General features: G+C 36.1%; 1 protein-coding gene across 3 annotated transcripts in view; it reads right to left on the minus strand.

The window, feature by feature from the left end:
- The window catches only part of RNGTT (RNA guanylyltransferase and 5'-phosphatase), a 193,478-nt gene that overhangs the window by 84,888 nt on the left and 85,325 nt on the right, over window positions 1-23,265 (minus strand). For all 3 annotated transcript variants that reach the window (XR_011140132.1, XM_068937747.1, XM_068937749.1), the window contains exon 12: window positions 3,312-3,380. Coding sequence is in view for 2 of the 3 variants with exons in the window: in XM_068937747.1 (XP_068793848.1) it covers window positions 3,312-3,380 (69 nt within the window). In the remaining variant the exon portion in view is untranslated. The remainder of the gene's footprint in view (window positions 1-3,311; window positions 3,381-23,265) is intronic.

The following is a 23,265-nucleotide window of genomic DNA, read 5'->3' on the forward strand; positions in this document are numbered from 1 at the left end:
AGAGAAAAAAAGCATTAGGGAGAAAAGACATAAAAGGGAAACCAAAAGGAACGTGGGAAATAGGCTACGGGGCAGAGAGGAAGCATGGAAAGGAAACAGAGGAAAGGAAAAGAGTACAAAGGAAAGAAGAGAAACAATAGTAAGAAAACATTGTCTTATATTTGTCTCTCACCATGGAGTTGTTAGAGGATGGTAGGTATGACAGGGGATGTGCAGGGGGCACTATGATGCACACATCACATCAAATCACCTACAAAACGTTCTTAGGTTATAAACTAGGCAATCACTTCCACTAAACACACTCTTCTCATGATCTGTGAAAGCATTTAGCCTCTGGAAAACGGGGAAGAAAGGAGGTCTTAGTCATTGACCTTTTACAAAGTTAAAGTACTTGCATGCCCTGAGTAACATCTCAATAAATAACAATTCAGGTAATTGGTGAATTAGTTAGGAATAATCATGCACAGTTAACATGATCTCGCAAAATAAACTAACCTGCACAGGCAGAATACAATCTTCTTACTTCTTAACGACGTGTCTACCATCACCAGTCACAGTGCAAAACAATTTATGTTTCAGTACAAGGAGCTTACAACTCATATTATGAGTTTAAATGGAGATGCAAAGACCCTGTTACACCTAGCTGAAACACTAAATTTAGTAGCAAAACTTTTCACAGATCCTTTTTCATCAAAACATCCTGATTTCTCCAAATTGAACTAACTCTCACGCACTATTATGCTGAAGGTCTTGATATCTGAGACAAAAGTGAGAAAAAACAGAGCTTTCAGAGGCTGCGACTGCAAGCACCATTCCTATTCACAAATAATTTCAGGCATGCTGATTTTCATTACAAGTCATTCTTAAACCAAACTTCAAAGTAGCAACATCTTCTTTCTCCGCCCTTCTTTACTGTCAGTATCACTGCTGCCTACAGTTAGTGAGGACTGTATTCAGACACCCAGGTCCAGATGCCTGTATCCAAGATCACAGATCAAGAGAATAACATCTTTGAATAGACTAAAAACACTTTCACCAAACAGACTGAACTAATAATCTCAATTTTCATTATAATAAATAGTTAGTTAACTTAGGTATTCTGCTTTAACTACCAAACTTATGGAAAGTGTTTTTCCCCTATCTCAAATTTTCCTTTCTGTAAATGGTCCCATCCCATTCAACCTCCTCTGCTGCCACTTTATCCTTCTTCATGACCTTGCTTAAATTCTTCTCCACCTCTGCTTCCCTCTTTCTCAAAACGCACACAAGACTTTACGAGCTCCCACAAGAAATTCCTTAAATTTCCCTGCTTCTCCAGAGGTCAACATCATGTCTGTCTCTTTTTCTACAAGATCAAACATGTCAATAAAAATGGTTACTGAAATTGTTTTCTTCTGGATATGCCATGGATGTTTTGCCATCTGGCTTACTGTGCTTTCACTTGAGACAAACTAGTTTTATCAAGGTTTCTAAGTCTCACCACGACCAAAACTCAGCTGTCTACCCCACCCAGCAATAAGCATCTTTCTCTACGAAAGCTACTTAATAACATCACAGATATCACTGCAGCTCCAAGGTGAAAAGAAAAATTATTTCAGTTAGTATTCTCAAGGGATCATTAGCGCATTGTTATACTCTGTTGCCCTTGTATTGTTGCCAATTATTCTATGCTCTCTGTAATGCTTAAAATAAGAAAGCAATGTCATCTATATTCCTTCACTTTTTTCAGTTAAACAGGCCTATTATTTCCCAATTAATAGGTCTATAATCATTTCTTTTCACTAAATATTTTATCTATATTTTCTCAAGTCCAAAAAACATTGAGAAAACTGCACACTGCTTAATCTAAGGAAAAATCAGTTTAACCACAGGTACAACGAACTTACATATGAAAAACCCAGAAATAATACTGAATTGTGAACAATAAATTAGACTAAACAAATACAATCCATATTTTAAAGAGAAACACTTATATAAATATTTATGCATCAAGAGGTAGTTTTATTGAGTCATAAATCTCCCAGTATGCTAAATCAAGGAACACAAATTCTAGAACGCAAGACGTTATCAGATATTAATTTCCTGCAACAATAACAAAGATCAGAGACACATTTAGGCAATTTCATTTCAAGTGGAAAAGGTAATTTCAAATTTAATTGTAGTAAATCTGAATAGCATAACCTCTTATATTCAGAAAAGCAGTCCTGGGAAACTTTTACAGCCACTTTAGATTTTAACAACATTCTGTGATAACACCAGGACTTCCTACAAAAACATGAATTTTCTTCACCTTAGTATTTCACTTTAATTTTTAAATAGCTATATATTAAAGTAATAATAAAATATGTTTTATAACTAACTGATAATTTATTTCATGGTTAGCTGATGCAGAAGTAACAATGAAGAATAAGGTTAATCTTATTTCCAGATGGCAGTGTCATCATCACCCTTGCTAAGATCTACAATAGAGAAAGTAGACCAGGAGAACCCATATCAAACTAAATACAAATGATTTTAACGAGCAGCTGCCCGGGTAGAAGTTTTAGTCCCCTTTAAAATAATCAAAAAATGATTCCTTGCTTTACAAGGTAAGCACAAACGTCAACATGGATGATGTTTCAGTAATAAGGTGTAAGTACATAGATTGTATTTGCTGTATCAGAGTCAGCAGTAGTATTAGCAGATTGGACGAGGCCATGTTACTGCTTTACCTTTTATAAAGCCACTCTTCCTGCTTGAGAACCTTCTATTTATACCCTTTTTTGGTTACTACGAAGTCTGCCTGCAATTCTTCTGGTGATTTTCCCCATCCCATCCCAGTCACATATGTTTATATTGCTAAGCAGGTTTCAAAGACATATCATGCTTTAATTTCACTAAAAATAGTATGCAACACACAAATTTTACTAAAATTTTAGTGTATGAAACATCCCGGAGGAAGAAAAATAACTTCAGGGCTCAGATCAGTGGCTGAAAGAGCTATGGAATTCAAGCAATCACAAAAAGTCCTTCCTAATTTAGTAGCACATTATTTTACACAAGTGGAAAAAGCCCATCAGTTGATTCTTGGAAAATACTATCTTGGATCAATCTAAAGTCATACATGCTACAACTTAGATTGCAACTAGCTGAATTTAAGCAGTTTGCAGAAACAGAAAAATCAGAATCAATTTTGAAAAGTAATCTTGACTGAAACAAAGATTAGGCCCTAGATGAAGGGGGGAGAGGGAGGGGGGAAAGGGGGGGGATCTCATTAAAAAAAAGAAAGAAAGAAAGAAAGAAAGAAAAAAAGAAATTCTTATATTACTTACTCCTGTAGGCTGAAAAATCAGTCCATCCACTTCATGGCTGACTTCTCTAGCAAAGTTTCCTTCAAGGAGCTGTAGAACAAAAGGAAAATACAACTTTTTGGCATAGAAAAATATTTCCCTTAGAAGATTCCACACTGAAGCAGATTCTAAACCGCTCCTGTAATTGCTCTCTAGTAAACAGCTGCAGTTAAGATTTACTGTTACAGCTTGGGAAATGTCAACATAGAAAGCCTCAACTAGCAGCTTGAGGCTCAGACAAGTTTCAGGGAGGCTACCGAATACAGCATCACTTTGAGAAAAAGCCTTTGTCCAAAACGAACTGCGGAGAGCATTCCACCTAGCAGAAGAGAGAAACAGATGATGAAAAAGCAGTTCTGAGATGGGACAACACAGTCATTCGTGGCCAAATTAAAAAAAAAAAAAAAAGCCAGTTCAAAAAACATGTAGCACCTATTTTTGCTTGAAAATATGTATTGAAATATTTCTAGGAGCATCATTCAAAATTCCAGTTTGGCAGATTCCTTTACTGCGGTGTATCCCAGTAACGCTGCTACACTAGTGCTAAACAACCATCCGAATTAATTCGGGTCGCAGACATTCTGTTCCACATTTTGAAAGACTGAATCCCACGGAAGTGAGCAACAAATTGTTTTTACCTCAGAAACATATCTAACTAAACAAACTAATTAAACTAGCCAGTCCACAGTTATGGGAACTGATGATATATTTCCGTGTTTAATTTTGATGTGCCTAAGGAGAAGCAAAGAATTAGTGAGGATCACTATTTTCATAAGCAATAAGAAAATTAAGAGTAATTACCGGGATGTCTCTTTACTAATTTCAATTTATGTTTTACTGTAGAAATGAAGAATCTGTCCTAAAGTTGCAGGTGCATTTAATAATGCTTGGAAAACTTTAACAAATTAACGTGTGGTCATACAATACATCAAATACAGAATTCATTAAATCATGCTCACTTTTAAAAGCAACACTTTGACCTAGACCATGGTAAATTTTGCACCATTCCAGCAGCACAGTCCAATTTACCTGAATGAACTACCGATTTCAATTTAAGCAAACTCCACCTTCAGTAAGGGATTAATTTTAAAAGCATGAAAGGGGTTGAGGATTAACATTTCTATCCTAGTATATGCTGCATGACTCAAAGTAGTGCAGTTCAACATCTAATAAATCAAAAAGCTTTATGATCAAATATTTTAAAATAATAATACATTCTATCATATTTTATCCAAAATCTGTAGATACTTGCACATAATAATTCATCACTTTGCTATAAAATAACTAACTTTTCTTACATAGATGCTGATTAGAATATTTCTGTTTATTCTGTATAGTTACAGCTTTCATTATCCAATTTTTAGATACAATGTAATTGAAAACCACATTTTATGGGAGTATGCCTAAGTGGTAAAATACTTACGGATAGATGCTAAGCCAAAAATAATCCAGTGAAAGACTATTTTTCAGCATACACAGCCCTAGTTCAGAATTTGAAGTTCTAGCATGTATTTACCTAATTATCATCTTGAAATTTACAACTGAGGCTCACAAACAGGCGATCTTAAGAAAAAAAAAAAAATCTGATCTTCAGAATTGTACGATTACATAGGAAACCCAAGTATGTAGAAAAATAAACCATTCTAGATTTAATGCATTTTGTATGAGACGATTATAAAAAATCCACCCCCCATTGTTAATCTTTGCTTCAGCAGAACAGCGAGTACATTGGAAATCTTTTAAACAAATACTCCAAGAAATTTTTTTTTAAATCATCTAAATAAGTCAAGTCTTCTGGGGATCACTTTCAAGATTGCTGTGTTGAGAAATATTTCCAAAATTTACAGGCCAGTGAGAAATCTGTAAGAACACACTTGATGCTTACAAAAGCATACGGGAAATATTTTTTGAATTCAAGTACCAAAAAAATTCCCTTCAAATACAAAGATACGTTCAAAATAAAATACAAACTTCAAATTAGCTGAGACCATACTTCTTATATATACATTTCTACCTATATTGTTAAAAGGTACTAATCAAACTGACAAATAAAAATCAATCTCACTTTTACTTTAGCTGAAGTCCTTAAAGGGATTTTAATTTGAGGACAGTGTTACTTCAGTATTGGAGATTAAATAAAGCGTATTATTTAGTCCTCCCCAAAATAAAACTTAAGAATATAGGAACTATCTTTTAATTCAGAGTGCTCGACTCTTTCAGATAAAACATAAAATCATTATTGCTCGCTGTTTTACCTGTAGCTCTCTGTACTCTGATCTAAATGTAGCTTTAGAAAACTAAAGTATTATTAGAAGTTTAAAAATGGGAGGAAAATAATAAAACAAAAAAAAGAAAAATTTACCATTTATAAAAGTATACTCTGGTATTCCCTTTTATTCACGTAATTTATAAAAGCACTACTCTCCCAGAATGACAAAACGCAAGGGACTCCCTCTTATCACGCTGACTTCCAGCTTCAGATTTGTTAGGGACTTGAACTCATTCTCCTCATTTGGGAGGCACGTGGTATTCTTACTAAGATATCTTCTCTCAAGTGTCCATTAGATATTGAAGATAAAAAAGATATTAGAAATTAGCATAAGTCTCAACAGATAACTAAAACTTCTTCGTGCTCCTAGCTACTCCACTTTCAGTCTCCTTACATCAACTACAAGTAATTCAGTGACACTATTCTGCAATAAAATTTTTCTACTAGAAAGGATCAGCAATTTTGTTTTGAGGGCAGGCAAAAAAATAAAAGCTTCTTTCTATATACTTTTTCTTGAGATTTTAACTATTTAGACAATATCTGCGAACAACAGAATATAAACCTATTTGACAATCTGGAAAGTCTGAAAAGAGTAGAATGAACAGGAACAGGTACTCGACTTCTAAGTAAAAATATTTTTGACACTAAAAAATATAGTCGACATCAGGTTTCTAGTTTCACTAATTTCTATACGCAGATATACATGCTTCATCTTTTAAAAAACCTATCTTCCTGTTTAATTTACCACACATGCTAACATTTCTAATTAACTTGAACAGTATAATCTTTTTAATAGGCACCATGATAAATGGCACACCTGCTTGACTGGGACCACTGCCAGGGACCAGATAAAATGCAACGCATCTCAATGACGTTTTATAAAAGATGGCTAAATGATGCATGCAAGCCAATTCTTCTGGCGTGCTGTTCCTTGTAGCCTACTGGTATGTATTTCCACCCGCAAAATCCTTCGTTCACGTCTTACAGCTTCCTGCTTTATTGTGAACGTTGCAGGGAACCATGTATTCACATTACAGCTTATTAATCAAATTTTGTTTTCATTATTACTTTAAAATTAAATCAAACTGAAAATAATTGCTACACCTAACAAGAACGTTCCTCTGATGAAAAGAGTGGTAGAAGCACACGAAATGACTGGAGCCGGGTGGCAAGTAAAAGCATTTCTCCTTACTGTTGAACCGCTGTGATTAGGCGCAGCAGTATGACACCAAAAGCAGTACTAACAGCCTGAATCACTGAAGCTGATTTTGCTCAAACTCTGAATCAGTCAGCAGAATTTCTCGAGTGGATAAGTGAACAATCACACTTTAGAGATCTCTCTGTACTTTAGAGTAACAAAATCACTTGGCTCCTCCAGCAGGAAGAGGAGGAAATTTCCATGCATACAGATTCCACATAATCCTAGTCATTTTTAATTAATTTTTCCTGTAATTCCAAGGCAACTCACACAATTCTTATGAGCTTTCAGATGTCATTTTATTCATAAAATAAGCAAGTCTTGGAGGTACTACTGCGTCTGCCTTTTCCTTTTAAAAATCATCTCACGGAAATACAGATTACTGTGAGTTATGCAAAACATAAAACATCTACTAATGTCCTTCTGCTAAGTCATATTGACTTTCTACACAAAAAATTTGTCTAGGGTCACTGCACACAATTATTACTTGGAGATACAGAAAAAAATCACTTTGTAATACAAGACAAATACATACCTGGTTTTCTTGCTTCTTCAATTTCAGAACTGCTATAGGCTTTATTCAGTTTTAAGCCAAGCTACAGCAATTCTGCATGCATCAGCCCTCATGTGGTTTTTCAGTTATCTCCAAGTTACTAATCACCTATTTCTTCACTCCACAGTGAAACTTGTGAAAAGGAACATGCTTTCTTGAAAAGTAATAGATACAAATAAATGAACAGTTGAATTAACTGTCCCTTGACTAGAATTTGAAAGACCTTCAGACAGGCACATACTGTTATTCCTGATTTCATATAGACAACAGCTTAAGTTTCAGCTCAACTTCAAGGCCACTAATTTTATCTAACGATAAAAGTCTTCAACATGACACCACAGACTAATCCTCACATCTTGAGAACGGTCAGCTTTTACAGACGTGGTTCCATAAATGGTATAATCTCTGTACAGATATTGTAGCTTTTTTTCAAACGCATTGTACAGTTTTCAGAAAAAGATTTAGAAGTTACCAGCACTAATTACCACCTTATTTAAAAGGAAATGATTATTCAGTCTCTTTCCTTGCCCTTCTCTAAAAGAGATGGCATATTCCTTTTTGAAAATAGGATATTACTTCTGGTTTATTTTTGCATTAATTTTCTTGGTCTTGCTTGCCAGTTTTTATATTTCTCTAATTTCTTCTGTCTCTTTTTACATGACAGCCTCCTCAATCTCTCTCTCTCACCTCAGTATACCCTGTTCCATGATGCCTCAATTTTACAAGTTTAATATAAAAATTATTTACTCTGACACTGGTGCTGAAGTGTTTAAGAGGTCCCAGAACAAGCATTACTTCCAAAATGGGAGGCACAGATTTTTTAAAATGTATGGTGGTTAATAGCATTCAACCAAACTGAGGAATATATTCAAATGAATTTAATGTATGTCTGCTACTAAGAGAGTTAGTTAATGCATGTCTGCTAAGTCATAAGATCAAAAATAAATTTTCACCTCTATTATTGCATGCAGGAGTTTTTGAAGAAACAATCTCTGAACCACATAAACAGTTGAAAAACTGTGTAACAAAACCAATCTTTTTATTGGTCTTTATATATTTCCAACTTCCAATTTGCCATTTTCCAATTTTTTAAAAAATATCTCCAATATTTTAAAATTTCCAGGGGTGGCCTCCCTGAATATAACTTAAGAATAAATAGTCCAAAAAAGAAAAAAAAACCTGCTTGGCAAAACTATTTTGCTTAAGAATCAGGACAGAAATCTGGAAGTCCTTTATTTTGGGGGATGTCCTTTATTATGGGGAGGAGAAAAATATACTGAGAATAATCTACCACATAATATTTCAGAAATCCTAATTTTGAATGACACCAGAAATTCTACCAATAACATCATATATGTTAAGTTCAGTTAAGTTAAAACAACACAGAAAAGTTTGGCTCAGATTCATCCCAAAAATTACATCTCCCAAAATAAAGCAATTAAAAGTAAGTGGCAACAATAGAGCCGTCATCCAAACTATTCACATTCTAACCTCTGGTTTTCCAACGTTACCTTTTGAACAGGAAGCCTCCTGAAAACATTATCGATTGCAGTGTAACATCAGATGACTGGAGCTGGTTTCTATAGGCTAAGGTTAGTCTTTGCTGTTCCCTTCTCCCCAGAATCTTCCCCCTCTCCCACAGCATATTTTATTTTATTTTATTTTATTCTTATAATCAGAGAAGGCATCAAGAATCAAACGGCTAAAAAGCTGCTTTCAGTCCCAAAGTTAAATAGCATGAAATAGCACGTGATTCATTATATATAGTGTGTGGGGAAGGGTTAACATATATTGAGGAAAAAGCTCAGAATTTCAAACTCTCTGCATAAAGTTGTCTAATTCATATTTTAAGAGAATTACCCAAAATGAAGTGTTAAGATCTGATTTTGAGTCTCTGACAAAGCAGATATTTACTGGGACTGGAATTACTTCAACTATATTGTAAAACTTTCAAGAGTCTTTAGGGACGCAGAGGAACACACAGCTTTTGGGAATTAATGAGAGCAATTCCCTTCTGAAAAAATGAGACAAACTGAAGCCACTTAGATTTTTATCTTTTTCGTACTTGGAGCACAATTCACCTTACCTACCTTCAGCATCTAAAAGCAAAACTGTTAACCTAAACAAATCTAGTCTAATTTAATCAGTGTTGAGGGAGAGAGAGGAAGGCTCAATTACCTCTGACAATTCTACTGCTTCCTTCCTTCCCTCCCTGCCTAAAAACAGATCATCAGTCTAGATTAACTTTCAGCTAGCTATAAGGAAGATGAGACAAAAAAAACTACCCTCATATGAATATTAAAGTAACTTTTAAAGTGATCTTTTGGAAAAGTGTTCAGTCTCAAGTTATAGCAGGTAGTGATGGAGAACCGCAATCTCTGTTCAAAGTTGCTCTTACGAACTATTGAATGCATAATTAAAAAAAAGATTTTCCCTCAAATCTTTTCTTGCCTCAACTTTTCTTCCTTGTTCCTCCATAGGTGTTTAGACTCTGAACAAGTCTCCTCTTAGCGTTTTTTTTTCCTGAGGAAGACACAAGCTGCAGATTCCAAAACATCTCCCAAGTAAGTTGATTTTACTCTCTGAACGTTTTCATGGTTTTTCCCCCAAACTTTGATGTATCAATTTTTTTCCACTAACTGAAGACATCAAAACTAGACTAGACAGAGTATTCCAGAAGAGCTGTATCATCAAGAAAAAAAATGCACTCCCCATTGTCCTACTCAAGAGTCTCCTTTCAAGAAGATCCTTGGTTAAATTAACACGTGCCAAAGTATTTCACCAGCTGATTCTTCATTACATCTGGATCCTTCACTGAAAGTGACTCCTAAGCAACCGTGAAGGTCTTGAAAGCACGGCCTATGATCTCAGAAGTGTGACTCGACACATAGCCATAGAAGTAAACATTTTTTGCTTGTATCCAGTGATTCCAAATGCCATAAGTGGTATTTCAATATTAACATTTACTATTCACATACAAACACATAAATGAGAGACAGATTACTAATTATTTCGTGTTTCTCTCCAAATCACCAATAGGAATGCTAAGAGCAGACTTAATCAATTTTGCATGACCCAGTTTCCTTTGCATCATTCTCATTTCCTAATCAAAATATAATATGCTATTTAATGTCAAATAAATGAGGTGAAAACAGTGCTTAATGTATGAATAGAAGTGCATCTTTATGGCAGGTTAAAGTCTGATTCTGTAATGTATTTTCAATCATTCATTGTATTTGGCTATATTTATCTTAAAATCTTTGATTTGCTGGGAAACAACAGTCTTTTAGGCAAGAAAGGCATGTAGCACGTTAACTGAGAGTAAATTCACGAAACCACAGCTTGTACTACATATTCTTAGAGTAAGACACTAAAAAATTATCAAGTGAAAAAATATTTTCTGTTCCATGGTAATGGTCTAAAATATGCATAAAGGAAGAGAAGGATTAGAAATTGTAGAATTTAAATGAAAAAATTCAATTCCCTAAAAATAGTTATCTAAAGAAGTTTTATATGCTCATTAAAAAAAACATCAAATACTGAAAGGTAACTGCTCCATTTTCAGTAAATCAGTGAAATAATCTGCTTTGCAGTAACGGCATAAGGAACTCCAAGTGTAAACTTTTTGGTTGCTCACTGCTTGCTTAAAATGAAATTTCATGCTCTTTGGCTGTAAAATCAGTGTGCAATTCAATTTGCACGAAAATCCTCTAAAAAATTCATGCATGTAGTTCAAATCCTAGTTTCATGCAGCCATCCTCTCAAGATGTTGATTCATATAGACAGAGAAAAGCTGTGTTATTTTGTCTACATATGTATGTGTTGAAAGTATCTTATGTTAACCAGTAACTTGGTCCTACACAGGAAGAATAAAAGCAATCTTCAAAGGCTCAGCCATTTAATAAAATTGCTACTATTTTAAGTAGTATTCTGTTGCAATAGTTGAAACATATTACGATGAAAATTACACCAAATGGCTAGGTTAAAAAAGGAGGGGGGGGGGGGATTTTCTCAGCTGATAAAATTAAAAAACATTTATTTTTTATAACATATTTTATGGAAAGCTTTTCAGCTTGATAATTTACTAGAAGCTCCAAAAGCAATCATACCGAGAGACCAAAAGACTAAAAATAACCTCTTTGCCAACTTAATCATACAGAACATTTTGGCTCAAAAGACATCAAAAACACCTAATTACTGCAATGGATTTGTTCCCTATCAGAATGAAAGCAGATAATGGCAGCAATGTGAGACTGATGTTCACTAATATGATCAAGAGACTAATTATTATCTATGAATCATTTGTAGCATTCAAAACTTGATTAATGTCAGGTCAAGTTTAACATGTGATAGGTTTTATTAGTAATGCTCGGCTATCCCACAGCTTGTCAGTTTAAGCGAGTACCATCTGTTAGATGCAGGAATAGCCAACAGTCAAAACAAAAGCACAGCGGACACGACTGGTCATTGAAGTACACTTTAAGAATTCCGTAAGGGAGCGACACTAATAATTTTAAATATACTAGACCAGAATCCAGCACAAAAACACCTGCTAAAGATAGCAAATTTGTAGCCCCAAAAACAAGCACGAAAGGTAGGCTTTTACCCCTTCAAAGCTCGACGGAAGCCGTGCTTAATACTACTGAATTTAGCTTCACAGTTTGATCAGTGTCGAGTAAGAAAAATTCAGTTGCAAGAGGAACATGCACTGCTTCCTCTCTATAATTGCTCATCATCTTTAGTAAGCGTTTTCTTGCATAGGCTGCCACTTACTAGAACAGTACTTTTCAAAGCATCGCCCACTGTTTTCACACACGTATGGCCCTATGGCTCACGGCTCACGTAGCAGAGCACTGTTAGAGGACAACAAACCTGATAGTCACATTCCACAAGAAAACACACTGACAATCTTTTACTTGTTTTAATTATAGATAATTACAAGAAGAAATCTTTTTGCAATAGGCTCACTTTCTAGTATTGTACAGCTACTTTGTGGGAGGCCAGTTTTACTAGCGGTCCCTTTGCCCATGTACCAGCATAGTCGCAGTACTTCCAGCACGATGGGAGCTCACCTGGTCACCTCCACGCGACCTACCCCAGCTCTGCACTAATAATAGCAGGAGCAGCAAGGCTGAACTAACACGAAGAGGCACGAGCCAGGTGCAGGCACAGAGAGGAAGGAAAGTGACCTCATTGCATTCGGTGCTGTTCTTGCACCCACCTACTCTCCTTTCTGGCTGAAAACTGGTTAGAAACTCAGCAGGAGCATACATTTATTTACCTCACAGTTACAACAGCCCTTTCAGATGTACAATAGATCTGTTCTTTTGCCGGCTCTCTTGCGTTCTAAGCGGATAAGCCGAAAGCCGGTAGATTCAGGCAGCCACTAGCAGCATTTGTGGCCTGCACTTCAGCTCCACGTGTTTGGTTTTCTGGCATGCAGGGCTCCCAAACACGCCTTGGTGTCTTCATGCATAAGGCAAGTATTCTGAAGACTTGGCACTAGTAGGCCACAGACCATAAGTAACATCGCAAATCAAAGAACCACAGTCACTGTATGGTTTCCTCTTTGATCATTTGTCCATATAATTTCATAGCTGATGGACCACAATGACCCAAACTAATAGCGTGTGTGCACTGGCCTTCTAACTAATGACATGACTCTTCAGTAAGTCATGCTCTTTTCAGAAGAGCAGTTCTGTGGAAAGGTCTTTACAGGAGTAGGCGTATTCTTCCCAGGTGAACTGGGGACTACCTAAATGACCATGGAGGAAGCCAAAATACTTTTTAGAAAGTCTTATTTTAACTTAATTCACAGTCAAGTCCAATATGGCTAATACCAATTCAAAATAAGCACAGCAAAACCTGCCAATCATTTACCCTTCCTGTAACAGCCACAAAATAACAGCAGTATCACCTAGCCCTTTCATTCTGGAGATAGGTCGCATAGCCTTTTATGAATATTCAAGAACTATATGCCTCAAAGCCTTCCTTTGTCACAGAAGCACATTTATCATGCAATCTGATGTACACATCAAATTGCAAGGACACATGCTCTATAGCTATGCTTTTTGTCAGACGTTCCTGTTTGTGCTCATGTGACAAGGAAAGAGCAACACCTCCAAGCAAGAAAGCCAGAGAGATTGATCCATCCAGTCTGCAACTTTTTCCTTGTCCACGATCATTCTTACAGAACGTAAAGCAAGAGAAGACCAAATATATCATCATCTGATACTTGCTTCTTAATCCTTTCTATTACCTTCTAAAGGATTTAAAGAAAATCTGTTTTCAGATACGAGATTGCCTGGGAATTACTATAGTTGGTAACGGGATACAAGTTCTGGTATTAAAAATGTGAAAGAACCATGCTACCTTGATTTCATTACCCAGCCACAAGGGGGGGGAAAAAAAAAAGTGTTACAGTGGACAACAATGCAATATATTGCATTGGGTTAGGGGTGATCAAGTTTGATGGTTCCTTTTGTTCTATTTAATTTTTGGCTTAGGAGCTAGTTCATTAACAGTGTTCATATCCTTAAAAATATTAACACTAGTTGTATGTTTTCTTCCTTATTATTTGGATAGGGAACTTCAGAAAAAGGAAGAGAGCATGTTGCAGTAAGAGTCCCACCGAGTTATCACCAGTTTGCTGGTTCTGAGTGTACATACCCAAAGGTCATGCACCTAATATATGCAAAACAATACCCAAGAATACTACAAGTGCTGTGTGTGCTAATACTTAATTTGACAGCACATCTGCATTACTGAATTCAAAACAGGCATTAGGCATGTCTCCCTGTCAATCTCTTCTCAAAAACACAATTGAGAAATTGACATCAATTACCTAAGATGTTTTCCAATGCTTCTTTCAAATAAGAGAAACAGGCCACACGTAGAAAGTTTAAATTACTTTGGTGACAATTTCAAAAGGAGAGATACAGGGATTCCTCAGTGCTATTGAGGAATCTTCCAAAAGGTAATAACCTTTCATATTTATTTTAACTGACGGAGAAAGAGGTAGTACATTTAATAGTTTTTCAGTTTAATTTACTGTATTCTTTTCATTTCTCTACTTTAACCCACAAGGTACCTTCAATTTTGTATTTCAGGGACTGAGAATTTGCACCCATCGCTTTCCTCACCTCTCACCACCATCCTTGGGACATAACGATTACGGGTGTCAACACATTGTGCACAACTGGAAGGACACACCTGTGTGAGACTGGAGTTCTTCCGGAGCTCTAAGACATTAAATAGGTGTCATTCACAAATTCTTTCATCTACTGGTAAATGATCTACAATCTGTGACATCAGTGAATGGATGGCAGAGGTTCTGTAAAGGCTGTGTCCTCAGCTCACCGATTCTGCCCATTAACGCTGAGAAGGTCCCCAAAACTCTGGTTTTGATCAAACATAACATTTGAAAGTTTCATTGTCAAATGAAAAAATGGCATTGAGTTGAGTACAAGACCTTGCAAATGTGGCCAAGTACATTGTAATTTGTTCTCTAAATGATCTTCCAACATTTAAAACTTGATAGGCTTTATTTGTCATCCAACTCCTGAGTAAACTGCTACAATATGATCCAGTTTCCATATGTCAAGAACTGAGGCAGGCCTGTTTAATTAAACCAGATAATTAAGGATCAAGTTTTATTAAGCATTTCCACTAAGACTCATCAACAAAGACAAATTTGTATATACAATAATTCAATTAGATATAAAAGCGATATTCAACAATACAAAGTCTTTGCACATTTACTGTCACACTGCCTGATTCAAATCAGGCTAATGTATTCCACTGGGCACAGATGCAGTGATTTTAACACAAAGATTAAGATTTAACATTATATTCTGGATGCCTAAAAACATCTGATTCTCCAGATACGCAACACCACTTGAGGGCTTAACTTGCTAAGAAGCTGAATTAAAACTTGCTACTGTAAGGCCATAGCAGTAAAATACCACAATTTTATTACTTCTTAATTTAAAAAATAATTATAATAATTTTGTACTTTTTTTTTTTTTGGCAAAATCAGGCATACCATAAGAAAAGAAAGATCTAGCAGGGATGTCCTATAATCTTTTGTCATAATAAATTGCTTTAAACTTCACCCCCACCTTCACTATTTTCATTGTGCTTTTAGCCAAATGAAGCGCATGCCTCTTGAAAATCATTCCACTGCGAGAAGGCTGATGGCTTCCCTGTGGAGCCCTATTGCCAGGAGGCAGTTTGGAAAGTGACAGGCTGTGAAGTGGCACAACGGACAATATTAAACAGTTGCCCCTCAATTAATGAGTAGAGTGACCCACTTAGCCACCACAGCTGAGCCCTCTAACTACTTCAGAAGACATCAAATATACCAATTCAACTGCCCACACTGGGATACCAACTGGTAATTAGGTCCAAACAGATTTGCGTTTTCTCTATTTAGCTAATATAGCACAATGGTGAAAGTAGAAATCAGTGTTAAACACCTATGCGCTTTTTTCCTACAGAGGAAGGTATATTATTTCCATTGCACAAAATACAGAAGAAATAATTTGTAAATTAAAAAAAGTGAAGGATGTTACCAGCTAAACTGAATATGTACTGTTCTAATGTTTAAACTCACAATGCGCACTGAGTATAATGGCTCGTCCACATGTGCTTATTTTTCTGCTAGTTTCATTGTTTTCTTTTCCATGTTGTAATATGGCAGGGCAGATTTTAATGATATATTTCACATCTGAATTATTCTACGTTAATTTAATTTGCACCAGTAGCAATATCAAACATGGGTCACTAGTTAAGAAAACAATCCTTCATGAGAACATTCAAGATTGCTTGTTTTAACTTTTCAGGTCATTTCCTGAAAAACGTGTAACGTAACTGAGGTGCAGAATAATTTCTTAAACCAAAAGCACAAAACTATTCACCCTCCTCCGTAATCAAACTTACACTGTGCTGAAATATTATACTTGAAGTTCAACATCACAAATAATATAAATAATCAAAAGCAAGCAGCCTAATCCTTCTTTGTTAACTCTAGGAAATGAACAGAGATTCTTGTTCTTGCATAGGTCTCCTCAAGTGACCTCACCAGTGCAAGGAAGCTGAAAGTTAGGCATAGCTGAGTCATTTTTTTCTGGCACAGGGGAAAACTTCTGGGGGTAAACCTGGAAAACCTAGCTCTTGAGATGGTGTTACACTGCTAGGAGATGCTCCTTGAGCAAGGAGGGAGCAAAGCAGATTTTTCCTATGAGCTATGCCAAACTTCAGGTGGTACTTGAAGTCTCCACAAAGAGGTATTTTCCCCACATCAACTCTTTTCCCCACCACGCAGGCTTGCCTGGGCTAAGCAGATTTTTGAGGGGAAATATGGTCCATAAACTGCTTCACGAATAAGATTTCTGAAACTACAAAGGAGTAACCCGTCAGACATCTCTGACTGCATGGTTAGTGCTCACTGTGCAAAATGAGCCGTTCATCGTGCACAACAGTCTCTGCCTATCCAACTTCTTTCATGTAATTAAGGAATAGCATATAGTATGCTTCTATTTGATATCACCAGAGGTAGTCTAAAGCATATAAACAGAGTTACAAATTCTGCTTGGTGTTGGGAAGAGACTAGAAACTCTACCTTGATCGTGGAGGCAGGATGTGAATGTTCCGAGTGCCTGAGCACTGCCTTCCCAATGGAATAAATACCTCCACTGAAATTTCCAAACAGTTATTCGGAGGTGATAAAGATTAATCATAAAAGCATGATTCCCACTCTAAGTGGAACACCCCTTTGCAAGAAGATGACTTGAAAGACTTGAGAGAGGGGAGAAAAAAAAAAAGTAAGTTTTCTCCAGTTTCATTATCTGATGTCAAAGGCAAAAGAATTTCCCTACAGTTGCATCCCTTCCTCAAAGTACTAGAGTCTAAATACTGAGCTGTTAGGGGAAATTACAGATACTGGAAGCTTATACACGGTCACAGTGCAAATGACAAGGTATTTTCATACAGCCCCAGTAGAAAGGGGAATACTAGGATCCCTATAACACATGGTATATATCTGAAGAACGATCTAGAATAATACTGAAATTAAGGCGGAGAAAAAAAATTGTACTCATTATTTTAATGGATATGTAATTTTTGAGCTAAAGAATAACTATTTAATAATTCTTAGAATCAGTGTGCTTTCAAATGTTTCTGAAAAATTGAAGAGGGCTAATGAAGGAGGTTCAAGCAGTGGTCACAAAACCCCAGACAGCTGGGTCACGGGACCTGAAAAGACAGTATCGCAGCTTTTCTGGACCACAGACAGCGAAGAACACGCAGAGGCAGCTGGATGCTCCTTCAACGCTGGCCTTAAGACTTCCTCCTGCTTACCCTCTTCCTCCCACAGCCAAAATTATGTTTATTTAACAGTATCTATATCATTCCAGTGCTGCAGCTGGCTGCATGAAAAAGCTCCAGTTAAAACATGAAATTTTAAGTGGTAGTAATCTACATTCGGCTCAAGAGCCACAGTTTGGTCATGTATTTCATATTATAATTTGCAAGGCTTCCATTTGGTCTGGTTGGTGGTCCTTATCTCTACAAATAAATTGAAGTATCGTATTGCTCAACAGGTTTAACATTCACATGGTAAAGCATTGTGAAAAATTAGCCTGAAATATCTACATGCTGGGATACAGGGCATCTGTAAATTGAAGATTTTTGAATTTCAGAATGTTCTAATATGAATCCGAGGTAACATCTTTCCAGCTTCTTATTCACTATTTATTTACTAAGTTCACCAGGCCAAATATTATTTGCATTGGCAGGAAGAAAAGCAGTCGAAAAAAGATTTGAGTGTGAATAATCATCAGCAGAAAAGCACAGAAGAGTGGATTCAGGCAACGCTGCCTTGATAGCATTTAACTTTCAATTTTTAGGGAGACAGCATATCACAAAGTGAGGAAGGAAACATATAAAGTAAAGAAATAAAAGCAAACACAAGCAAAATGGTAGAGGGGAGACAGTTAGCAATGAAGATAATTAAAGGAGATGATACACAGGCCAAAAACCTGGAAGAGAACAGATGGAGCGAGGACTATGGTGTAGGCCAGACACTGAAGAATGGCTGCCAATTTTGGGTCAGGAAATGGAGGATTGATAGGTGAGCCGATTAAGCTACTCCTCAAGGCATTGAAAATAAAAACAAAAATAAAAACAGAGGAAATAAGTCTTTTTGGCATAAAAAGGCTTCCAGATGGTACCATTCTCCCTCCACCTAGATATGGAGTTCTGAATCTCCAGTAAGTATATAGAGATTATTTGACACTTCTTCGGCTGCCATATCTACCATTTAATTCTTCTGGTTTTTATCCCATGACTGCAACCCTTCTCCATATCCTTGTCAATAGGCTACTTGGTGACCTAAGGAGATGGCAGTCACTTTTGCGTTACCAGCTCTCTAAGCAGACAAGAATGACCTATGTTATATTTTGTCTTTTATTAGGGCTCAGTTTTTCATGCCTGCACCTCATGAACTCTAACCGTGCAAGTACTAGTTTATAACTGTCACAATTGGCCGCAACATGTTGTATACCATCATCAGTGTATCATGCACTTACACCATTTTCTTCATCATGACAGAGGTCCACAGTCACTTAATTCTCCAAAGCAAGCCACCTCAACAGTGGATATAAGATTATCAGAATAACCTTCTAAACATGTTCCCAAACTATGAAAAAAAGAAGTTTCAAAATGAAAAAAAAAAAAAATCTAAATGTCAAATAAACCAGGAAAACAAAATAAATGATCTGTCAGTTCACAGATTTGGCCGAAAACTTTCAAGAAGGTCCTAGACCATTTAATCTTCTAGCAGAGATTACTCATCTTCATTCTAATCCCTCTAGGACAAACTGTCATTTTAAAATCAGATAATCGTCTAAGAACTGACAAGTCATTGATATAAGTGTGCTAGCATTTGAAAAAGGTTGTTCATTTGACCTGTACCATTGTTTAACCTTTAGCCCTATTGCACCATTGAGAGCCATCAGCAACAATTCTCCACGGGACCACGGACTGCACAGAATGAAACTTTTTTCCACTTTTGCTAGACAGCATATTCACTAGACAACAGGCTCTGGAGATGACATCCTGGCTGTGACTGCCCACAAAGAAAAGCTTTGCAAAGGAATTCTTGGTTGTCTTTGGCAATGAAAGACAAACACTTAAACCACTTTTAAGAGTTTTATTTCCTATGTACCTATACTTCCTGTTCAATGTAACAAAGATAACTTCAGTTTTGAAAATCATGAAGTATACCTATAAATAAAAATATGGCTCCCGGGCTAAGAATATGCAGCATATAAAACATTAATCTTACGGGTCTTTAATGTTTTAGCATCAGGGAAGATGGAAGACAAGATATTAACATTATTAACTTTTAAAAAACATAAGCCAGAGAAAGCATTTCAGCTGTGCCAGGTACATCTATACAGTTAGTAATTGAAAACAGATTCATTTCAAAAAATATTTCAGAGCCTTTGAGTGAACCAGAAACCAAACAACAACTGGCAGGGACCTTTCTGCTCCTGATTTGCTTGAAAAAAAGAAGAAGAAAAAAGAAAGAAAGTACACATTACACAGATTCACATGAAAAATCATTCATTCTTAATAAAATCAGTTTAAACTATAGCCTGAAGTTTCTGGGCAACAATGAAAGTAAACCAGAAAAAAAACTAAATAGTTTTATGAGAAATCCTAAAACTCAGCTTATTCCACAAACTTCTGCCATCCTTCATGAGGGGATGGAGAACTGATTGATTTGACCATATTACCCTTTGAATTCAGTTCCACACTAATTAATGAAAAGAAAACAAGCTATGCAACCAAATCATACAAGTGTAATGGCAAAGAGCAAAGATTCAACACTGCTTACAGATACCTTCCTAAAACGTACATATGAAGAATTTGGAAGTTACATAAAAAGGTAGGCTTGCTCACAGAGTAGTTCTGTTCCCAGCTAAAAGAATAAACTGTGTTTAATAATTTTTTGACTCCAGGAGTTGACAAATTTAGTGATATTAGTGATATTGTAGGAGAAAACCCCAACAATACCAAATTTCAACACAGTAAAAGAGATGCCAAGGGTATATAGCCCGTCAGCAGGTGACTGTCTCTTTCTTTCCTTCTTCTTACAATGAAATCTTAGTCTTACCAAAAGAAACAGAAGCTCAAAAATTGTCTTAAAATAATGTCCGAGACAATACTGTAAAGATACAGTCCTTGTTTCTGAAATCTAGTACAACCAACAGACAAAAAGATAAAACTATAGATGCTACCATAATATTTACTAATTGCAGTTTGAAGAACACACTTCATTTCACAAAAATGAATTTTCAGATCAGAAGAAAACAGCCAGTGCTCTAACTCTAGTATTAGATTCCCAAGTCCACAACTTCAAGAATAATTTCATCATTTGATATATAATATATGCTATAAAAATTTACTGCTGCTTCAGGTAATTACTTTCACATTTTTATGAAGACAGAACATAATCAAATCTATATGGATAACATTTGTTTTTGCCAGTATAATTAAAATCACTTCTGATCACTCATTCAGCTATTAAATATAGAGCTGAGACTCCTGCCCTTTTTCAGCATTCTTCCTACAATCCACCCAAATTAACCCACATTTCTTGATATGTGATATTGTTAGTAAAGAATTCCAGTTTGGAACACTATAGCTCAACTCATTTTACAAAAAGGAATGAAGGAGCCAGCCCATGGAAAAACAGGTCCAAATTGTTTACTTTTGTGAAGATCAAACTGGGTCCGGGGAGCACATTTCAAATATTGAACTTTCTCAAAAGAAAACTAAGATGTGATGTGTGGTTCCAAATGAGATGATTCAGAGGTACACTTGATTCTTTTTCCTAAGTCTAAGTAAAATTCAGCTAAGTTTCAAAAAAAAAAAAAAAAAAAAAAAAAAAAAGAGCGAGCTATTCGGCTGATGACACATTCTACTGTTTACATGTATTACTCCAGGCACTCAAATTGAGATGCCTATTTTCCTCTAACAGCAGCCAACCACTCTACATATATCCTGCTTCTTTTCAGGCTCTGTAAGGAGTTAAGGAGTACAAAGTATAACATACATTTTTCTCCTCGATTTCTTCTCAAATGGAGCTGCTGAGATTTTGCAAGAACAGAGGGAGGGCTACAGAACGTGCATGCATATTTCACGCTACAGAACATGTATACATATTTCACGTCAAAGTCAGCCTATTTGCTTTTCACACATACATTGGCTTGCAACTCGCAGTGCACAATTACAAGGTACCACCTATTTCACAGGCTGAATCTCAGAGTCCCAGATAAACTGGACAAGACCTGCTTCCCAAGCACAGCACCTGACACAGAGACAGCAAAGCGGTGCTTGGCAAAAAAGTTGAAGTTGTGCAAAGAACTCTAAGCAACTGACTTGCAGATGTCCGTGATGAAAACATTATTAAAAGAGACTGTCCACTTCCTGAATTCTGATGAAGTACCTTCCAATCAGTGGTATGGGGTTTCTACTTTCAATCTCACATACGCTGATGTTATCAGAGATCCATCTTTCTCTCTGGCCAAAAACTGCTATGTCCTTTGATCTTCCTATGACAATAATGAGCCTTGATGACCTGAGCAGCTACATCTTCTTGCAGTTAAGTGCAAGAGCTGGAGGTAGCAAAGAAACTCATGCTTATGAAACCACATACTTTTCCTGAGACCACTAAAAGAAATCCTGAAAGACTGACACCATCCAGTCAAGGAGGAAAGAATCCTGTCGGATCTTTCTAAAGAAGAAAGGATCCTGCTGTTCTTGAAGAACAAGTGAAACAGCTGGTTAAATGCAAGGAAAAGATCTACCTTGAATGGTCCCATATGGTTATTTCTTTAACATTCATTCAAGTGCCACCCTCTCTAGAGATGCATGAATGGACATGCTGAATCAAGGTGAATATGAACCGATTTAGAAAGTAGAAAGAATTCCTTGCCTCCCTCCAGACCCTTGCTGTGCTGCGCACAGAGCCAGTAAGCCTTATCAAGACACTTGTCACAGATGCAAAAGAAACCCAGCTTGCTCTCTCAGCTATACTAACGCTGTATTCAGATCTATGAGTTCATTTGTTGCTATAGTTGCAAAGATGACTGAATAAATAGAGGAAGACTATTTCTTGCGCAGTGATACTATTTTTAAATAGTCTTTTTCCATAATAAGACAACTTTTTTTTTTTTTTTTTTTTAATAAAGCGTCTTCTGGTCATATGTAAGGAAAAATATTTTTCATCAAGTGGTAAACAATATGAAGATGTTATCCTTGCTTCATTATATTGAGGGAATGTTAGAGGAATTGTATGTCCACCAGTCTTTTACCATCAGGATAGGGAAGCACAGCCCAATACTTTCAGAATTTGGCAAGGTTCCAACGCCGTCTTATCATTTTCATACCAAGTTGCACAATATGACTTATGTCCTTACAATTGTTGAGATATAAATTTGTATTTTTGAGGTAAATAAGAGCAATAATTATTATTACTCTAAATATGATTCTTTTGAGACTAAAAGCATTCTTATAATTATTACTTCAAATCTTTATCTCCTCAAAAAAATAAATTTTGGTCTATAATGATTCCTCTTAACCATTTTACACAAAACTCCACATCAGTATTGATACTACCACCTAAAATTCCCTTACTTGTCACAAGGTGTACAAACAATATCTACATAGTGGCATAAAACTTTTTACCTATTTAAAGTAATTAGCAGATTTAAAGCCTCATTAGCAGTTTTCTGTTCTAACAGTGGTACAGCGAACATGTTTCACTAGCGAACAGTTATTTTAAGTCCGGATAAAGACTCTTCAAAATGTAAGAAATACATTGTACAAAATGAATATTTAAAAGTCT

Source organism: Struthio camelus, chromosome 3 (assembly GCF_040807025.1).
Source record: "Struthio camelus isolate bStrCam1 chromosome 3, bStrCam1.hap1, whole genome shotgun sequence".
Classification (NCBI taxonomy): domain Eukaryota; kingdom Metazoa; phylum Chordata; class Aves; order Struthioniformes; family Struthionidae; genus Struthio; species Struthio camelus.